At 42.6% G+C, this 21,829-nt stretch overlaps 1 protein-coding gene across 7 annotated transcripts in view; it reads right to left on the reverse strand.

Moving 5' to 3' along the window:
* The window catches only part of osbpl9 (oxysterol binding protein-like 9), a 45,407-nt gene extending 27,231 nt beyond the window's left edge, over positions 1–18,176 (reverse strand). For 3 of the 7 annotated variants that reach the window (XM_080431645.1, XM_080431643.1, XM_080431644.1), the window contains exons 1-4: positions 18,061–18,176; positions 15,747–15,797; positions 12,227–12,305; positions 8,351–8,419 (exon numbers count right to left, since the gene is read on the reverse strand). In XM_080431645.1, coding sequence (XP_080287771.1) covers positions 8,351–8,419; positions 12,227–12,305; positions 15,747–15,797; positions 18,061–18,171 — 310 coding nt within the window. In that variant the 5' untranslated portion in view covers positions 18,172–18,176. Of the gene's footprint in view, positions 1–8,350; positions 8,420–12,226; positions 12,306–12,446; positions 12,540–15,746; positions 15,798–18,060 lie in introns of those variants that run through there. The other 4 variants (XM_080431647.1, XM_080431646.1, XM_080431648.1 and 1 more) reach the window with 3 other exon arrangements.
* Between the last annotated feature and the right edge of the window lie 3,653 nt (positions 18,177–21,829).

The raw sequence follows: 21,829 nt of genomic DNA on the forward strand, positions 1-21,829 counted from the left end.
GGTGGCACGGTGGTGAAGTGCCTGCCCACCACCGCAGAGATTGTGGGTTCAAATCCACCCTGGTACATCCGGCTTAGTCGAGCGTCTTCTACACAGCAACACAATTCTGACCCGTGTTCGGGAGCCGGGAGCGGAGGGTGAAAATTGTCACTGCACGTATTCCTACGGGAATTCCTACAGGTGCTGCGGCGTCACCTGTCAGCAGGTAGTGTTGGGCGGGAGGAGTAGGACGAAGGCTCTACGACGTCCTCCCGGTGGGGGCTCCTCACTGGCAGTGTACTGAACAACACGACTTTGTTTGCCAACAGATAAATTGCTTAAAAATAAAATATACTAAAATCTAAAATTAAGATTTTTCCATGTAGGAATGTTTAAGTCGTCTTTGTAACAAAAAAAGAGGATGATAGGCTTAACACACAGTAACATTTTACAGTGTGAAAAAAACATGAACAATATCAACAGGTCAACAGGCACTTTTTTTTATTATGAAAAATATATGGGGGAGAAAAAAAGCAAATGCAAACAAATAATTCTGTTTTTGCATTATTCAGATATGCGAACTTGTAGCTTTTCAGCTACAATAGCCGTTTTGAATCCAAATAGGGCAATAGTGTGACACCTGACCCGAAAAAAAACAACATTTTGTCACCCTTTTCACCTCGGGGCTGTTTGCATGCCTGATTATTATTATTGTAAAAAAAAAAAAATACGATATTTCTTTTCTCAAAACGATACATATCGTCACGAAAACGTATCGCGATATATCGCGGGACGATATATCGGCACACCCCTAGCATGTAGTGCCAGAGTCATTTTTCATTGAGCTTGGAACAGACTGTAGAGGAGATGAATGGGTGGGCTGGTGAAACGCTAAGCAGCACCACCACCACAAAGAAGCTTTTAAAGACATTAAAGGCAGCAGGGGCTCACGCCAATCCACTCAGCCAGTTCACTCACTCCCCTTTCTCTCTCCCTCTCTCTCTCCTCTAAGTTTCACCAACTCTCCAGAGGAAAAGATTACTAAAGCTAATGCGGTGTACTGTAGGTATACTCATGACAGCCTAGCAGGTCCACTCCACCTAACAAAAAAACAAGCAAAACAGTGCCCTTATAGACTGTATGCATCACAAAGACTCATATCGCAAGGCTAATCTTTGCCCTGGCCTGTGTGGATCACATGATGCATGGCCTATTTACTTCTAAGGTAGGTGTTAGCAGCTAGGCCAGCTATGTCCCACACCCCCATGATATTTTCGTTGCAAAACAAATGTCTACGACTATCCAGCCATCTAGGCACACAGCCATCCAGGCAGTCACATGAGGGGACACACATGATGATAAGAGGTCACCTGACACAACCCCCCAGTCCGACACTAGAGCGTTTACCTTGATACAGCAATTCACACTCTTGGGGGGAAATGAATTCATGTGAACGTTCCCAGGGGGAAGGAGAAGAAGTCTCAGTCTCATCACCGACTTTATTGTAGTTAAAGGGGGTATTACTGTAAGAGATATTTCTTCATTAAAACAAGTGTTCTCTATATTCCAATTATTGGTGTGTTGGGTACAATATAACGTTTGAAACATCGTTCTTCACAGTTCACACCAAAGAAAGGTAGACCATAAAACTTTATTTCCTCATTTACTGCTGGATTAGTAACTTGGTTTTATGGTTATTAGTCTGCTTCTCTGTAGTGCGTGCGCGTGTGTGTGTGTGTGTGTGTGTGTGGTACATCCCTTGATTGATTGATTGAATACTTTATAAGCAGTTTGTCATTTAAGTCGGCAGTCTTCGGTCTGATTGGAATTATTCATTAATAATTGCGGTGCAGCCGAATATAATAGACATACAGTAGTGAAGTTTTAAATTGCAGCCACAAGTTATTGAAATAATGCAAATTGTACAGTAAGAGTCTAAAACAGTAGTGCAACATCAAATCAAATCAAGTATTCAAAATACAAATGAACTGTTTAGTGTAAAGGAAATATCATCATGTGATAAATTACATGGTATCAGATTGGCATAGACTGGCGTACTCGCTGATACCAGCATTTTAGGCAGTATTGGCAGCTTTTGGTATCTGGTATCAGTATCAGATTGAACAACTCTTAATACCGTCTACGCCACGCCACCACTGTCCGTAATCCATCACTTGCCTACTTTCACCATGATGGAATACACTATATGTCCTATGCAGATAGCAAATAGATATTAGAGTAGAGTAGGCCTATACAGTATCATCACCATCATTATAATCCTGGTACAAAGTAGTGCAACAAATGTGCTACATTTCTTATGTTAATAGCCTTTCCTTAATCCGACTCAAATGTGACATATTTCCAACAGCACTCGTACCGTTTCCTGGCTGTTCTGAACTAAAGTTAAGCCAAATCATATACAGTAATACTACTGTAGAGAGAGATGGAAACGGGAAGCACAATAATTTGGCTTTGTCCAGAGCCTCATAATTGTCAGTCAAAACATTTTGCTGAGGCTCTACGCACTTGTATTTAGCAAGCTAACACCCACAAACAATAACACTGTGATGGCTATTTTCAAGTGGAGCAATGAGATGAGTCAAATGATTGTATGAAATATAATACATAGAGAGCAAGGGGCTCTAGGAATAGCGATGTCAGTTCAGGCCACTTTTGTCTGGTTTGGAGTAAGGAGCGTTTTAATAAAAGTTGCATTCTCCCACTAATGAGATTATAGTCCAAGTTATGACATACAGTATTCTCTGAAGACACTGGTTATCAAGTGAAGAACAAGTGAAGCTACTGAGTCAGTAGCATTTCTGGCATTCTTCCATCTAGTCTAGAGCACTGCAGTCAGCACAAGTGGAAAGTCTGAAGTCCTGAAGTTAAAGTTTACACCACTCAGACTCCACACAAACATGACAATATATTATCTTGCATTGCCAGATCTACGTACAGTTAAGTATATATCCAAGTTTTAATAGTGTGCCAGTGCACAGACTAGACTTGTCGCTGTTGGGTACAGCCATCTATGTCCAAAACCATTACTTAAGAAATGGAAAAAATAACCTATGTTCCAATGAAGTTATTATTTAGGTTAGTCACAAGCTCTTGTTAAATACACTGCTTGAAGAAATGAAGGGCAAACTTAGATTTTTTGCAGTTTGCGACCAGTGTATTCACTCTCACTTTCAAATTATTTTTTAAAATAGCCGATCTACAAGCTCACAATGGGCAGCACGTTGTAATATGGAGATACAAGGTTTCTGCCACGACAGAAATGATGAGTGATTTATGATGCTGCAACCAATGTAACTCAGTAAAAAGAACACAGCCTCTCTAAGTGGTGTCTTAACTGAGAAAGGTGTGCTGTGTAACCCTGTTAGGCTAATGCCTCCAAAAGGCACTCCCAGCCAGGCCATTACATGACAGACATGCATGCTCTCCCACTCTCTGTCCAACTCTCTCACACAAGCACTTTCTCTGACACACACTCGCACAAAGTAAAAACTAAAAGAACCTCTCACACAAGCTCTTTTACACACACACACACACACACACACACACACACACACACACACACACACACACACACACACACACACACACACACACACACACACACACACACACACACACACACACACACACACACACACACACACACACACACACACACACACACACACACACACACACACACACACACACGAAGGTAATGGGGAAGAGAGAATATGAGCCCATAAATTGCCTGTATGAGCGGGCAGCCATGAAACGAGCAACAAAAGTAATTGTTGACTCTCCTGGGTCTCCCCTCTTCTCTGAAACAAACCTTGCCATCAGGAAGAACACTCCTGTGTGGCAAAGTGCAAATCAAGCCGCTTGAAGCCATCGTTTGTTCCAGCCTCCATCAGGCTGCTGAACTCTAAAGGCCCCTATACACCAAGCTGTCTTGTTAGGACTAACTGACAGTTACAACTGACTGACAGTTTATCTTTTAAGCAATCGTGTGGTTGTCAATGCCAAATGTGTAGACAATATGTAGTCTCCATTATGTTGTAAGATCTTTTTTCTGTTTTCATGTGATGTAACAGTCTAGCATTGTGCCCAAGACAAATTTCCCCTCTGAGAAAGGCAAGTTTTTATTAATTAAAAGTCATCATTATTCCACCATATACAGTACACACACAGACACACACACACAGAGCAGATACTGTATGGCCGCTTGCAATACACTGCTCCTAGACCTGCCAGCAAGTTTAGGGGGGGGGGTTACTTGAGATGTCCACAAGTTCAGTTCATGTTTACAATAAACTGAAAAGCACCCTAAAATGGTTGATATTCCATACGTTGCATGTAGCTTTAGGCGATATTCCACAGCAGTGCTCCATCTCTCTTACTCATGTACGGTATTCCATATACTGTATATAGATAGATACCGTATATACATGGATACACTATACAACACACATTGCAAAGTTTCTAATAAAATGCAATATTTCTATAGGCTACTTAACAATTGCTTACTTAACAGTCTGTGTAGCAGACTGCTGTACATTGTATGTTTTGGGGTTTGCGCAATCAAACGTTTTGAAAAAAGAACGACACATGCACATTGTGGCTGCTAATTGATTTTGGGGGCATGCGTTCCCAAAATATTAGAAAAATAACCAGAAAAGTGTGCTCTTCAAAGCACACTACTCCTACAAATTTGGTCCAAACCTCACACAAGTCAGTACATATTATCTCTGCAGTCATGTGATCAAGATGTATCAGTCATTTTGCAGGTTCCATTCTAATTGGCTGTAACTGCCTTCCAAACTTTGCGGGCCCTGGGTAGGATCTGTGCTCCGAGGAGCGCACTTTTCTAGTATAGCACTGTCACTATACAGTATTTCGAACATGATGGGAAATAATTTCAAAAGGAATTTTGTCAAAGTCTTTTAAAAATCTTTCCAAAAATATACAATATGGAAAAACTGACTTTCATACTCAGACTACAAGAGGACAAATCACACAAATACTGGGAAAAGTGGTCATCTCTCTTTCAGCCCATGGACAATGTATAACCAATATGTAATAGAAAAATAACTAACAATTGTAGACTGCAGCCTAATCGTTTTTGTTTTCTTTCTTGTACTATCTTTTTTTTTATAGTTTCTGTTTTATCCCCCCCCACTTTTATGTTCTGTCTTGTATTCGTGTATGTGTATCTGTCTTTTGAAAATCTTTTGTTCCAATAAAAATTGAGTTATAAAAAAAAAAAACTTTCCAAAATCTTGTCAAAAAAAAGTATAGTATATTCTGCTTTGTTGGGCGGCAGTGGCTCAGGGATAGAGTGGTTCGATCCCGGGCTCCCCCAGAGTTAGTGTCGAAGTGTCCTTGAGCAAGGCGCTGAACCCCTAATTGCTCCCGATGAGCAAGTTGGTGCCTCGCATGGTTTCCTCTGCCGCCGGTGTATGAATGTGTGTGTGACTGGGTGAATGTAATGCACAATCATTGTAAAGTGCCTTGGATAAAGGCGCTATATAAATGCACCATTTATCATTTTTGTTTCTTTCCGTTTGTGAAAGTCAAATGACACATATTGGTAATGGATATAAGACTTAGATTTGTGTAATAATGTTTTTTGTTTACTGCATTTTAATTTTGTGTAATTATGTTTTTAGTTTACTGCATTTTAATTTAGTTTGTAACACTGGGTGTATATAAAAACAAAACAATTGCAAGAAGATGTAATATGTGTACTGCAACATGAAATGTAATATATGAACTAATTGCAATAAAAGTATACCCAAACAAAACTCTTGTAGTGCATGGGAGGCATTGGGTGATTTGGCAGTTGTGGGTAGCTTATAATTACTTTCAGTCATTCTTAAGCCCCTTGTCTTTAATTTTGCTCTATTCTGGAAGAGAGGGGGGTTCCTTCCTTCCTCCCTGGTTAACCTCAAGGCCAAACTACAGCCTATAAGATTATTGTACGAGAAGAAATCTGAAGAGGCAAGGCAAGGCAGAGGTTAAATGGCGTTATCCTTCAACTCAGTCATCTTTCATGCACAAATTGAAGCCATTGAGATCTATGGTGGGAACAATTATGGAGAGGAGATTTGACAAGGAGATGAATGATGCAGAGAGAGACCCAGAAAGCAGTGCTAACAGACCTAAAGACACTTGTACAGTAAAGGTAGCTCTCTCCACCAAACAGACTACTACAGATTACTACAGACTGGCCGTCGAATGAAGTCGGGTGATTGCTAAATGCACCTGAAAGCCGACACCGACAGACGGCTACTATGGTGCTATAAATAGCCTATGGCTTGATGTCTTTTTCAACAACAAACATGTACATGCTTAAATCATTTCAATGAGAAATTATAAAGAAAGCTACTGCACTGCAGGGTGCTTAGGGCACAAGGTTATCTGTATTTAAACTATTTTGGTGTATCATCTTTCATATTTAATGTTAATTAAAACAAACACTGTGTGCCTGCAAGTGGCAGCGCAATGCGCACATGGCCGTATCATTTTGCTTCAACTAATGATCGAAATTATAAATAGCTCCAATGTTTCATCATCATCATAATTTTCAGCAAGCCAAGCGCACCGTCCCACGCTTTGTGTCTTCATTTTGAGCTGTAGTAATATGTATATACAATGGATATGCGGTGTATTCAGACAAAATAAATGTACCACATTTTAGAAAGGTTCCCTATATCAGCCAACTAGAGAGTAGCTCTATATCTTCTCAGCCAGCCTGAGCCTGCTACTACACGACGGTCGAAAGCCGACTGTATACGACAAGCTTGCTCAGTCGGCTTTCGAAGCTTCCATACAACTTCCGACCCGAAGCGACAGTGTACCCACCGCCCATTCAACAGCAGATTGTGGTGGTGAGGCACTGTTAAGAACACAAACAAGCAGACCTCCAGGTTTGCAGCATGCTGTGTTGACAACAGCAGTAGTGTATAACAATATGATTCCTTCTCCCATCTCTAAGATGAGGTCAGTCATCACACACACTTGGCTCGTTATCGCCACCCTGCTACTGCCTTCTTCCAAAGGACCCAGTTAATTATTTATTTATCCTTTCCCTCTTCCCACTCCCATTATCTTTCAAAAGGAAGCATGGACTGTTCCGGTACATACACAGACAGCAGGGGCGAGGTTTCCGCTAACTTTTTGTTTTTGATTGTTGCCGATAAGATTCTAATTTACTGGACAAATCCACTGTTTCATTAATGATGATGCCAAGGAAGTCACGTAGTTACAGTACTCGATTGCAGGAGGGATTGCTCCAATGCTCTCCCCATGTCATTGATGGAGTCACTATCCCATCAGTTTGAAAGTTAGGGGAGGGGGGGGGCCTTTACATATTTTAGCAACTTGGGCATTACAACGAATTGATGATGAATTATGTCATTTTGCGACATATGGTGTTCAACTTTGGTGAATGCAATACGAGTGCATCTGCAGATGACTGCTTGGCTTGCGGTGCTCCTTCATGGCTTTTTGTTGTTGCATTAAATGCACTGATGTAATTGCAATTCGACCAGTGCACTGACTATGATCATTTATTGCTCCCTGACTCTCACGCATAAAATTGTAAAATTGTTGTGAGTGTATATGGCAGGAGTGCAGTAGTGCCTACCCTACCCTATACTATGCAATCAGAAAGGCACAGAGTAAAACATATTCACTGGCAATTTGCCAGTCAATGTATGTTGCTATGTTCATGTTCATCACTGAAAATCTAGTTGGCCAATGGCCGGCAAATATTGGCTAACGGAAATATTGACTGGGGCTGTCTGATTTCTAATGCAATGCCTTGCCCGTCAATACTATGAACTATGGTACCCTGACGTGTCAGGGGATAAAAGCATCCTTTTAAGATGGAATATTCTGGTAAGCTGATTCAACGCATGATACAGTGTCAGCAAAGAGCAAAATTAAGTGCTTTTAGCAGCAAGAGTGAGCTTTTCCTTTAAAATGGTTAATACAATGTAGAACACCGGGGGGAAGGAAATGTTTCATGATGTTACAGTCATGGTTCGTATATTGATACATTACCTTCACTAATTTAGACTGATAGATGGTGAAATGGTTTTGTGCAAAGTGTGACAGCTGCTATCGCTAAACTGCAAAATTCAGAGTTTAAATTTAACCCACAGAGTGTAAAAAAAAACACGACCCACTGTACACAGTGGACACAGTGTACTCTGTTGGGGTACACTGTGTACAGGCCTAAAGGGAAGGTGGAAAGGACCAGGTACAGTCTAGAGGGAGAAAAGGAGATGAGAAAGGAGAAAGGAGTGTTTAAAAAACACACATGGAGAGGAGAGAATGAGTGGGAGGGAAGGGGGTCTTCTCTTACCCAGTTCTGATGCTCTAGGCAAGCTAGAAAGCCTTACGTAGAGAGACGGAGATGAGGCCATGTTGATAGCTACAACAGATAAGAGAAGGACCAGAGATGAGGTGAGAGAGAGGAAGAGGCTAAAAGGCTCTCAGGCAGATCTCAAGCTCTGCCTGGGGGAGGGGGGGGGGGCTGATGAATAATGGATGCTTCCCTAAATAGAAAGACAGAGAAGCACAGAAGCTGCTATCCAGGCTACTTCAGCCTGATCACCCCCGAAACTACTTGTCCTATTCTCAACGCCTGCCCTGCATCCTCTGACAAGGGCATATCATATTGCACAAAGATTCGTGACTTACCCCCACACTCATGCCTGACTCAGCAGTACATGGTACATGGTGAGCGTGCACGTACTGTATGCATTCTTGACGAGCATGTGAATGTACAGAAAGTTGTACAGCTCCATGAATCTGAAGGGTGTAACATATGCAGACCTAGATCATGTTACAGCAACAGAGTAACTCCATCTCCCAACATCCGGTGAATTTAGGGATGTGCATTTGAGCATTAGATTTTTTTGTAAACAGTCATGTACAGTGTAAAGGCCCGTTCATAGTCCCTAGATGGGTCTAAAACGTGCGTCAGGGGGTGAGGGATTCCGTCCGTTCTTTACAGACGCATGCATAGTCGCTGACGTTAAATCCGTAGGAATTATAACGTTGGGCGTCGTACACCTATTAATCCACTAGATGGCAGCTGCGAGGTTTTAAATGTTGTGAAAAGTGTTGCCATGTCCGCTTATTATAAGCGACTTTGGGCTTATTTTTCTGTAAAGTTGCTTGTAAACAAACATTGGTGGTTGCGGTTTTATTTGGGCTTGTTTCTAAAGTGTAGTTGCTTATTTGGGCCAATTATTATTTAAACCAGTGATTCTCAAATAGATATTGTAGATCTGCTATTTTCATGTGATGTGGCCTAGTCGATTATTTTGGGCTTGTTTTCATAGACCTGGTTGCTTATTTCTCTCACAAAACCTGGCAACAGCGCTAAAATGGACGCCAAAACAACGCAATAAAAGACACAAACTATAGTCCACAAACTAGACAAAAACAATGGTTGTCTACAAAACGTGAGTTTCGACCCATACTGCACTGTGCTATATTATTTGTGTGTGTGTGTGTGTGTGTGTTTAGGGAATGGCTGGCTGGGTTCATTTCGTCACAGTAATTAAGTACATTTACTCAAGTACTTCCACCACCAACGTGGGTCTTTTTGTGGAGAAAGAGTGCCCAAGGAAAACTTTTTTTCCCTGATATACTGCCAACGGTTTCCACTGGTACTACAGGCAACGTACAAACGAACGTACGTCGGCCTGACGGTGAATGTTGATCGCACGGACGGAAATCCTGGAGCCGTAAGTGACGGAGGGGGAGACAAAAACGACAACGCAAGGAGCGCTGGCGCTGGTTACATATCCTTACGTCCGACTATGAATGATACTTTAGGGGTTATCCGTGGTTAACCGTAGCATCATGGCGTCATATCTATACAAATTAACATGGCATTGCACATCACAAGCCTTGGACAGACCAACTGTATCACAGTATACTAGCTGGGTGCCTGGTGTTGCCCGGCATTGTGTAAATAAATAGGCACAAAGTACTTGGAGGTCAGGTCCAGTATGACTTTGTTGTGCAGGTGAGTCACATGGAGGTCAGTTATCTATGAAGTCAGGAGTGTGACTTCACCCGTTGTAAGAATACTGAGGCCATTCTATGACGTCAGTCATGTATGATGTCAGTAGTGTGACGTAGTACGACATCAATACCGTTGGCAGAGTTATTGGAGGCCATTCTATGACGTCAGTAGTATGACGTCAGTTCCGTTGTCACTTGGAGGCCATTCTATGAGGTCAGTACAGGGTGCAGCTGTGATGCCCCAGCTTGGGAGAATTTGGGGATGTTTTCCTCCATATTTGGAAACATCTGTCCTGAAAAATATTTTTGTTCACAATTCACATGGTGTTCATCCGTGTAACCGCCCCCATCCCTACGGTGCATCCCTTGGTATCAAGATAGAGGATCCAGGTATTCTAGCTAGCAGATCACCCCAAAGTTCTCACTATTTTAGTATTGTACAAGAAGAATATCAATATATTACACAAACAGTTCTTTTGTCCTTGGCTGTTGCCTCCAGACATCTGTCAGAGCTACATTTTAAGTATAAGGTCACGGGCAACTAATAGAAGGAATGCACCTTTAAATAATGTAATATAATTGGATGATAATGAGACCAAACACACCGGTCTGATGTAGCATAGACAATTCCAGAACAAATTAAGACTGTGAGCCTGGCATCATCTTTCGCTTACCGTCCAACCATTCATTCTCATTCCTTCTTTGGAAACTGCTTAGCTTACAATGACGTTGACATAACTAGTCAAAACAGGGCATTTCCTTAACGATCTGCATGCTTATCTTCGATCAAGAACAAGGTCAGACACAACAATAATATCCTTTTCTAGAGCCACACGATCAAACACTTGATACTGGATAGTTAATACTCAAGTCTTACTTTGTCAATACAGCCAACGAGATATGAAATGACCCACCACAGAACTGCTCTGAACAGTCCCTCAATGTAAAAAAATAAAGAATAAAGAAGTTTTCAAAAACAACTCATTGTCGGAGAGCCGACTTGGTCCATTCCGACATCCCACAACATGGCAAACAACAAATGGCTAATTTCCACGCCGCCATAGTATACTCCATCCTAACTGTCAATGGCGCCGCGGGACTGGCATCATGCACACATGAAGCGCGAGACGTACATCGTTATCGCCTTACCCTTCCTCCTGTAGAACCACAGCATACAGCTTCGGAACACAGACATGGGAGAAGGCATGGAGAAGGTGAGAGGGGTGGGGGGCCCATGGACAGTGGCTGGTGGTGACCCCGAGGAGATGGTGATGATGAGGAGGTGCTGCTATAACAGAGGAGTGCGGGGGGGGGGGGGGGTAGGGATGATGGATACAGATGGATGGATGGAAGGACAGAGAGATGGAAACGGCTACGGACCAACCCGAGGTTAGTTAAGAGACCTGGTGGGGAGAAGGCGACAGAGAGAGGGGGTCCGCGGGTAGACGAGACTGGGACTGGGCAGCTCCCTGTCAACGAGGGAAGGGTTCTGGGTGTACGCCAGCCTTTTCCCCCCTTGCAGAGTGACTGGTGGTCGGAGAGCAAGTGGCGGCGGCAGAGCGACGAGGAGGAGATAGCTCAGTTTCCAGCTCAGCAGTATTCCTGTGTTATTCCCAGAGGCTTAAAACTGCAGCAAAATGCAAACAGGAATCTTCCTCTAAACGCCACAAAGGAGGAGGAGCAGGAGGGGAGAAAAGAAAAAGAGCTTCGTTTGCTCCTTCTTTTCCAAAAGGAATCTCACTCACTTGCAGAGGAACAGACCTTGTCCTTGTGCAGTAATTTGTGTCAGTCCTGCTCCAAAAAAGCTGGGAGTCACGCTGCTTAGGAGAATGTCATCAAATTCACACAGCACACCTTGACAGTGTGCGAGTGTGCTTCTACGTATGTATTCCCTGGCACGAAGGCAGAACAACCAACCTCTTTAAAAGGGCAGGGAGGGGAAAGATGAGAGTGTGTGTGTGTGTGTGTGAGAAAGAGAGAGAGAGAGAGATGCGATAGATGGAGGGAGAGCAAGTGAGCAACAGTGATGGATAAATTGCAAACGAGAGACCCACAGTCAGGGCCGTCAGCCTAGTGGAAAAAGAGAGAATGACAGCGTGCTGGAAAAAAAAGAAAGCCAAAAGGAGAGAGAGATAGTGAGAGTGAGTGAGAGACTGAGAGTGAGTGAGAGAGGGAGGGAAGGGGGGACGGGACTGCTCACCTTGGAAATGGAACGTCTTTTGGTCCACAGTGATGGTGAAAGTGCTGTCGTCTTCGTCGTCAATGCCTATCACGGCTCCCTGGGAAAGCAGATAGAAAGGCAGTCAGACACAGGGACACGTCACACTCTCATCCCCTCAGTCCCTCTGCCCTCCACATGGTCCTTCACTCTCTCACATACTCTTCTCTCTCTCTCTCTCTCTCATGCTGATGTAAATTACCCTTTGTCTCGCCACCTCACTCTCTCTGTGAGTGGTCCATTTCCTCTCGTTCGCTCTTCCCTGTCACACTGTCTCTCTCACACACATATTATCTCTCTCTCTCTCATAGCACACCAGTTTGGACCTCAGGAGAGAAAAAGGGGAGGGGGAGGAGGTGGGATCTAGAAGAGGGAAGGAGGCAGAAAGGCAGGGAAGAATGGAGGGAGGCAGACACCAGGGACCTGCAACCAGTAATGAACAGTGGGGGAAAAACAAAAAGCACTGCAGAGCACATATTGGGAATTAACAACAGAGACTCTCTCTCTCTGTGTGTGTGTGTGTGTGTGTGTGTGTGTGTGTGTGTGTGTGTGTGTGTGTGTGTGTGTGTGTGTGTGTGTGTGTGTGTGTGTGTGTGTGTGTGTGTGTGTGTGTGTGTGTGTGTGTGTGTGTGTGTGTGTGTGTGTGTGTGTGTGTGTGTGTGTGTGTGTTCTAATAAAGCCAATATGTTATTACACAAACAACACCTGGACATATGGCCCATATTCTGACCTATCTACAGCAACTTCAAGCTAGCTAAATAAATGCCTTGTGCACGTTTGAGATTACACCTGATACACCGCTATAAAAGTAATACAATTGGCAAAAAATAAAGTGTTCCGTCACATCCGTTTTATCTGATGTTAATCAATATGATAATGTTCTACAGCGCTCAGAACCTCAACCCAAACATCTACTCAATTTCTGAATATTTAAGAACAATGAATAATTGTGATGTATTTCTAACTTTGACTGTTAAATGTGTGAGGACCTCAATGGAAATAAGTCTCAGGGACTTTCTTGTGTAATGCTCGAACTGCTGTATCCATGTGGTTTTGCTTTTCAAATAAATTAAATCACATCAAAAAAATTCTCTCAGCCATTTACCGGTACATCATATAAAAACCAGGGAGAGGCCACTTGCTTTATAAAAAACAGGGAGAGGCATTTCACAAACAGCTGGGCAGGAGCAGGCTCTAACATGGAACTGCCTAAGGGTTGACAGTACTATGTTGCAAGGACGGGAGTGAGAATTCAAAACAACAAGTCTCTTAAACCCTACTGCCGCTCCCAGGTGAAGATAAGGACACAGTATGGACATAAACCACAAAAAAAAATAAGGAGATTTCTTAAATAAATAAATGAAAATAAATAATACAAAAGCAAGAATAATTTTAAAACAAGGCCAGGACTGTACACACACAGCTGGTTTTAAGAAGCTGCATACTGCTCCCTCTGTCTCATGCTGTCAAGTGTCAACATGCCACTTTGTCTACCCATGAAGGCATACAATGACCATGAGCTGACCTAACTCCTTACATCTACGTGTGACCATGGACAAGGGACTACTATTCCGGTATCATAGGCCTTGAGCAGCTATACGAGGCTGTTGTACAGTCAGGGCTCCTACTGGTCTCGTTTCATGTTCAACACAGGATAGTCTGTTCATGTCAAGGCGAGGCCATGAGAAGTGTGACAGAAGTCATCATCTTTGCACTTTCACTATTTGCACTTCATCACACTGAAGTGCAAATACAACATTTTAAAAAACCCAACAAATATTATTTTGAAACTGCTCTCTATTTCACCATCATAAAACAAATGCTGCCATCTAGTGGGCATACCTTTATATAGCAAGCTCATTCTGGGTGCAAATACCATAACATGGTTGTAAAAGTGAAGCACTACGTGGGAAAAAAAGTAAGTTAAGGACGTTATTCACAGACACCATGTTGATGGGGTCAAGTCAATACTTTATATTGAGGAAATGAAGGAAAGCCATGCCAGAGCATTTATATTGTTGCTGTGTTAAGCATGTGCTCAATAGAGAAAGCCTTATCCATCAGATGCTATGTTACGTAACATTCCAACAGGGAACAAACGTAACTTTTTAGCTTACCAGCCAAAGTGACTGGTCGATTTAAAAAAAGAAACTACCAGCCAAGCAGATTTTTACCAGCCAAAAAGATACATCGTTTTGTAGTATTGTTCATGTCTTTCTTAAAATTGGCTTAGCGGTGGACGTTGGGTCGATGGTGGGCATCACAAAAGTAACATGATACCCATATATGGAGACTAATCTGCAGTGCAGACAGTTATCTAAACCCTGCTGATGATGTCACACTCTGACATCGCACTGTGATATCACGTTCAAGTTCACGGAGGCTGGAGACTATTCTCGCTCGCGGAGTGATGCGCAGAGTGGATAGTCAGTCGGATCAGCGGATCCCCAAAAAACACTGGTAAACCTGCAATTCCCCATAAATGCACCGCCCTGATGTCATCATTATGATGCCATAAACTGGCCTGGATTGTTTGGGGATGCCTCACACAGAATTCCATATATGGGCATAAAGGGACAGAGACAGACAGATACATAAATCTCCATATATATGGGCATAAAAGGGACATATTGCATAACCGGGTGGGGCATGCATTTCCAATGTGCATCGTTCACGACTTTCATTGTTCCCGAGTAGGTCGTGGGCACCGGTCTAGTTACTAAATAATACTCTATATGCAATTTTCAATGACTATCAGAAACAAGGAATATTAGCATATTTTTTGTGGACTCAAGACAGACCTTTAAACTCATGAGGACTGAAAAGGTGACAAGTTCTGAAATCAAACCCCTGTTGGGGGGTTTGGGGCATCATGGCTTGATTATCTAACCCTGGCAAATGTAAAGCAGCACCCTATGACATTAAAACAGTTCTCATTTATAGACAGATAAACTGCAATTCAATATACACTCAACTAACTTTTTCAGAACCATCCTCAAACACTATCAGACACTCCTAAGTAAATAAATATGAAAACGATTAGACCTCAAGCTCACAACGGTACCACAACTCTACCTATTGCACTGAAAACACGTCTTTTACACGGTTTTGTACTCTTGCCGAGTAGTTTCTGAATGCACTAGCTTAGGGCACTCTCACAGTGAGATCGCTTGACTTAAACCGTTTGATTGGTGATAAAATGCAGGAAGTTGGCTCCTGATTACTTCTCTTTTTTACACACCAAAGTGGCTGGTTAGTCTATGTAACCAACTCTGTCTCTGTACCTGCGAGGCAAATTACAGAGATTGGCGGTTGGAAGGTGTTTATTTTGTTCCCTGAGTTCCACTACCACCAAGCTCAAGCACACCTCAAATATTTGAACAATATTTGAATAACACTCAGAAAAGCAGTTCATCAACTCAGCTGATGTGGACTTAATTAATCACCACAGCACAAGACCTGTCAGGCCAGTGCACATCCTGAACATCTTAGGACATCTTACCCTGAGACGCACACAACCTCTTCTGGAGCCTCGCATCATCTTATCCTTTGACTGAAAAACAAGAGACAAATCAGACATTAATATGTGCAGGATTAATGCAGTTAATAGGTATAACATTGACTTGTAAAGCTGTATTTAATCATGCTTAAGCCTACCGTATAAACATTTTGTCAAATCAAGAAGTACATTTTTAATAATTGACTACATTAATTAGTCTGATTAACTGTTGCAGCCCTATTGGACTTCACAGTCCATTTAGAGTCGTTTATTTAAATACACGTACAAACGCAGGATGCATTTTATGTCTGTGTATATGTATTCAACTGAACATTATCTCTAGATATCACAAGTACCCAAGCCTAAAAATAATGACCAATACTAAATCATGATAACACAAAATGAATCCCCCATATGCTTAATATTGGACTGCACTGTGCCATCTCAGCTGAAGTGATGAGCGAGCAATTGAAAAGTTGTGTTAGTCTAGATTAGAAGCCCTTAAATATAGTATGGATAACAGTCAGGCCCCTTTTCCACCGGTGTTGAACTGGTTCCGTACTTGTTTTTTCTTGCTGTGAACTGAACCAAATTGGGCCGGTAAACAATGGCAAAAGCAAGCAAAGAAATCATCATTAAAAAAAGAAAAGAAAGGGGGGGAACTGTAACTGCCATTGACGAATGAATTTCACCCGTGATATGGACATCTCAACAAGTCATAATCGTCACATTGTTGGCCAGGCCTGGAATCGAACCTGGGGCAACTGGGGACTCCTGCTCCCAAGGGGGGCTCTCTAACCATTCAGCGATGCCACCCACAATTACAGTGGTTCTGCTTAAAACTGGTGGAAATGCAGGCCGGTTCGTGGCCGGTTCCATGAAAGCACCAAGGTTCCAAGAATATAGAACGGAACCAGTTCTTTTGGTGGAAAAGGGGCCTCAGTGATTTAAACAACTATTGTGTTTATAAGCAGTGATTTAAACAATTATTGTGTTTATAAGCTTACATTTCATATCACACACCATGCACACCTGTAACTTTCACCAGCAAAAGAAAAATATCCCCCCCGCCCTTAAAATCAATTATTGTGGTGAAATAATCTTTTTTGTTTTATCATGGATTAGGCCTAAATCAATTAGATCAATTAACTGTTGCAACCCTAATGTCTATCGATATAGCAGCAGTCAGAGTCAGATGCTCCTATTTGAACAACAAGCTGCTGTCTAATGATAATAACCACAGCTGGTGACATAAAGTAACACATCCACCATCATGGTAACGTTTTCTACAGCCTACGTTGTGCTCATTATGTTCATGTTTAGTTTAAGTCAAAACAGCAGTAAGCTCTAAACTCAAATCCTGGTCTACAAAAAGATGAGAGTCATCATCATGGATTAATTGGTTTTCTGTAAGGCTATTTTGGTAGCACTTTTCCAGTGACCTAGACACCTATAATAAGACTGTGACACCAATTCCAATGATGAGAGGCCAAGGTAATTCACTGACAGCTGAACAACTCAAAGGAATGAACAATTAACTGATATTCTGATTCTGAGGCAACTTGACAAGTGAGCAGCGCCTGTCAAAGAGGTGTTGTCAACTCCTCACGTCATGGCATGTCACATAACGTTGGCCATGTTAGCAACAGCGAAGCAATACTTCAGACACCCTGAAATGACTGCAGCACGCACAGAGAACGGAACATGTTTCAGACACTGCCACGGAACAAAAAGAGAAGTGCAAAAGTCTAACTGACAGTGTTGCAATGTTTGCTAAGGCGTTCTTCAGACTACCTTCAGTGCTACCTCTGCTAGCAAAGCATCATCACTCTGAAATTCTTCAACATCGAGGAAGTTGAGAAAATACTCCCTCTTCATTGGCCAGTTGTCATTCAAGCACGACTACGATTGGTCAACGGGTTCATCCGTTAAGAACAACGTCCGCCTCTTTGTGCCAGTTCAGAAGAATAACAGAACGCTCGCCCCAAAACACCCTCGCCCCGGGGCTAATTGTCAATTGCTGAGCTCAGCGAAAGCTTTCCCCACAATAACAATGCTGGGGTTTAAGTGGTTGACCTCAGTAAAACTATGCCTAACCCTAAACGTACTCCTAACCTTAACCTCAGTAAAAACGAATACAAGCGGTGCGCGAAAATACATGGGGGGCGACTGTGTTTTGGGGCGAGTCTTCCGGTTACCGTTCAAGAATCCTAAACTCTTGACAAACACTAGGCCCACACGGATTGTAGGTCGACGAGCCGCTGGCAACTTCCACGCTCGCTTTCCTTCGACTGTCAACGACAGCGTTGCAACCCACCGTGTAGTATGACAGCAGGCCGGCGTTGTAGTCCAGCACAAACCAGCGGTACTGCCACCCTTTCATGACGTTAGTCCACTTGCTCAGCGGTCCCTCCATGATGGACGCCATCTTTACACTAGGAGGATACCAGCGGGGAGGAGTCGGATATGGACGACCGTCACGTGGTGGCTGTTGCTGATCAAGCGGATAACACTGATTGGTGGACAGTCTGGACACCATAGTGGACTGTCACTGGACAGGGGTCTTTAACGTCATTCAGCCGGCCAAGGACCCCTAAACTGAGAGAGAGAGAGCGATGAAGCAGGGACCCCCCTACTACATATTGTATAAAATTGTGTCGCAGATTAAACTTTTTCATATGTCATAGATAGTAATAGACTTGTTGGCAGCACTGTGATTGTGAAGCGTTGTGTTGGATTCATGTGTGTATTTTCAAACATTTAACCACTTAAACTCTCAATACATAGAAAAGTTGTACCTGGTTTGCTCTTTTTTCTCTCTACACCAAACCTCTTTGCCGAAAATAGCAGATCAACAAGCCCACAACGTGATTTGCTATTTTATGCTAATGTTCCCCTAAGAATAGGGATGCTAGGGTTCAAGTGGTTCATGTAAAAAAGAAAGAAATAATTTAAATACAAATTTTGGAGTATTAAAGTGTATCCTGCATAGTAATTCAATCGTTAGTGTTCTTTAAGTCATGGTGCAAAAAATAGCACTGATGATTTGGCTGTGAAGCTATACATTATTGATATGGCTTTGGTCATATATTATATATTAAGAGACAAAACATCCACATCCCATACCTCCCATATATTCAATATATATCAAAATCTAGGACACAATATAATTGTGTCTTAGATTTTTGTGTTATCGTTTGAGCTAATTTTGTATACTTTTTTATTTAGTTTTGTTAGAATGAGATGAATGAGGCTTTTCGTGGGAAGTTGTCATTTTCTTTATATTCATTGCAAAACATACAGTGTGTCTTGTAGAGAATCTACAGGGACATATACTTCCATATATTGTTCATATTTATTTCCTGTGAATTCCTGTAGACTTTACTAATTAAATTGTAAATACATTGTAAATTAATTATGGCATTAAAGACGTGAGTTTGTAAAACCAGCAATAATTGTAATCCAGACTCCAGAGACATCCTTTTAATATAGCTAGTAGTATTACAAAGAGTTTTCTGGAAACAGTTACAGTAAGATAATGATTGATATGCATTTATCAACATTCCATGTTTTGTACATACATTTGCATACATGGTCTGTAGGTTAAAACACAAGAGTCATTAAAAGCCACATAGTCCCCCTCGTTTTTTCCCTCTACACCAAGGGCCCTATATATCTTACACGCCTTACCCATTATTCCTAAACTTTGTAGGCATTTTTTTGCTATTTAAAAAAACATTTAAAAACGTTCAAATAGCCGATCTACAAGCACACAACGTGTCGATGAAGATCGTCTATTTCACATCCAGAGGGATGTTTCCTACAAGCAGTTGGTTGGCGTTGGTGACCTGTGATGATGACCCTCTCTCTTTCTGTTCCTGGGCCTGTCTGCTTCTACTTTTCGTTTGGGGTACTTTTTGACAGTGCTGCCGCAGCTGGGTCTTTGTGCAGGGCTGGTCAGCCATTTCCACAGCAATGGACAGTTCGGACAGTGCTGGTGTTTCTGGCAGGTGAAGAGGTTCCTGAATCACCTTACTGATGTTCTTAATCCACTTCTGTTTTGCATCAACACCAGACGTCTTAAATACAATCTTGTTGTGAGAGGTGGTCCTTCCTACCCACAGAGCAAACTTACCGGGATCCGCTGAAATGTGCTCTATCACCCCTAACAACTCTGATGTCAGTACTTTATTCTTGTACTGGTACTTGGTTCTGCCGTCAGAGTCTTTGATCTCCTTGCTAAAGACCATCGAGTTCTCAAACAGGAACAGGTGGCGGTTGCGACCCTTCTGGATGAAAGACTTGAGGTTCCACACCAAGAAACTGTCCTGAAGGATCAGGTCCCCCTGGACATCCAGGTTCTCATCGAAGCCCTTCAACATGGCGATGTTCATGGCATCATTCACTTTCTTATTAACATTTAGCATCACCTCCAGACCGTCCTTAATCTCTCCTCCTCCCTCTCCCTCCTCCTCACAGCAAGATACAGATAACAACTCCTTCAGCAGTAGCTCGTACATGGCGATTCTCTGTACAGGCTTGATGAGGTAGGAGTCAATAGAATTAGCCAGGCCCAGACCACGTTTCTGCCGGATGTCATCAAAGTAGGTTCCAGCATGTTCCAGTATTAGTTGAGTGGAGTCAGGTTTGTTCTTACAGTAGTTTACATACATGTGGAATTTATCATACCATGTGACAAAACAGTGTCCCACATCCTCTGGTAACTCACAATTGACCAACTCATTCTGGAAAATATCACAGTGGAAGTCGCAGATATCATGGACGTTACCAAAAATGATGTGTTCCTTGTTGAGGATGCCAGCAGGTATCTCCTCCACTGCACTGGCCATCATCTCCCCCAGGTATATGTCCAGGCATTTACGCAGGTCTCTGACATATGCTTTCTCTGTCTGTACCAGCTCAGTCATGATGAGCTTCATCTTCCGAGCTGACTTCCTCTTCTCCTCGTTGACCTTGTGGTCATGGTCACGCAGCTTGACCCTCTGTTGGTCTGTCAGAGACTGCTGGCCGGGATAATGGTGTTCTTTGACCAGTTGGCCTTTTGACCTACGTTTTTGGCGCAGCAACATTGCCTTGTGAAGGACATGTCCAAGTTGGTGGAACTCCTCCATGTCCAACTTGAACAGTTCCTCCACACGTCTAAACCCCTGTGCAGGTAGTGGCTCCTGGTAGAGGCTGTGTTGGACAAAGTCTCCAGACGTCAGCTGGACACGTGGCTTCTCCATCATCACCATCATAATCATTAATAAACTGTGGATGTGAACTGCCTTTTGTATGAAATATTCAACAAACAAACAAAAAACATCACTGCCAGTTACCTAGTGTAACCAATGGTGATATACTGATGACATCAGGGATCTCCATATATGGGCATGAAACTGATGACATCAGGGATCTCCATATGGGCATGAAATTGATGACATCAGGGATCTCCATATATGGGCATGAAATTGATGACATCAGGGATCTCCATATATGGGCATAAAGGGACACAGACAGACAGACGGGTACAACGGGTACCCTGACAACGGATACAACAGGTATTTAATAATCGGGTGGGGCATGCATTCCCAACTTGCATCGTTCTGTAGGCCGGTCACCGGTCTAGTTGTATTAAATCAACGTAACTAAAAGCGAACACCTAGCTAACATAAGTTTATATACTGTAAGTTACATCAAGGCAAGCAGGCGACTTAGTTTGCTAACCACTTTAGCCCTACTTTAATCGTCCTACAAGAGGAATAGTGAAAACTAGATGTGAGGGCCGCTACACGGCCCGAACTTCTAGTTTTCACGATTCCATTGATTTGCCTGGGACAAGTTTCTCTCTGAAACTGTAATGGCTACAGTTACCATACTTAGTAGAGAGGTTCACAGTCCAGAGGCCTACGCAAGACAAAATACTTATATCAGTCGGCTTCATGGTGGCGCTATAACAGGCCACTTTGCGTTTTGCCGTATAACTCTTGAACGTAGATCATAGAATCAAAATAATCTCTCCTGTATTCCTTGGATCATGACGCAACTCCCCATATAGGCCACACCAATTTGCGTCTGGATAGATT

This window comes from Gymnoscopelus braueri (genome assembly GCF_963280865.1).
Source record: "Gymnoscopelus braueri genome assembly, chromosome: 6".
Taxonomy (NCBI): Eukaryota; Metazoa; Chordata; class Actinopteri; order Myctophiformes; family Myctophidae; genus Gymnoscopelus; species Gymnoscopelus braueri.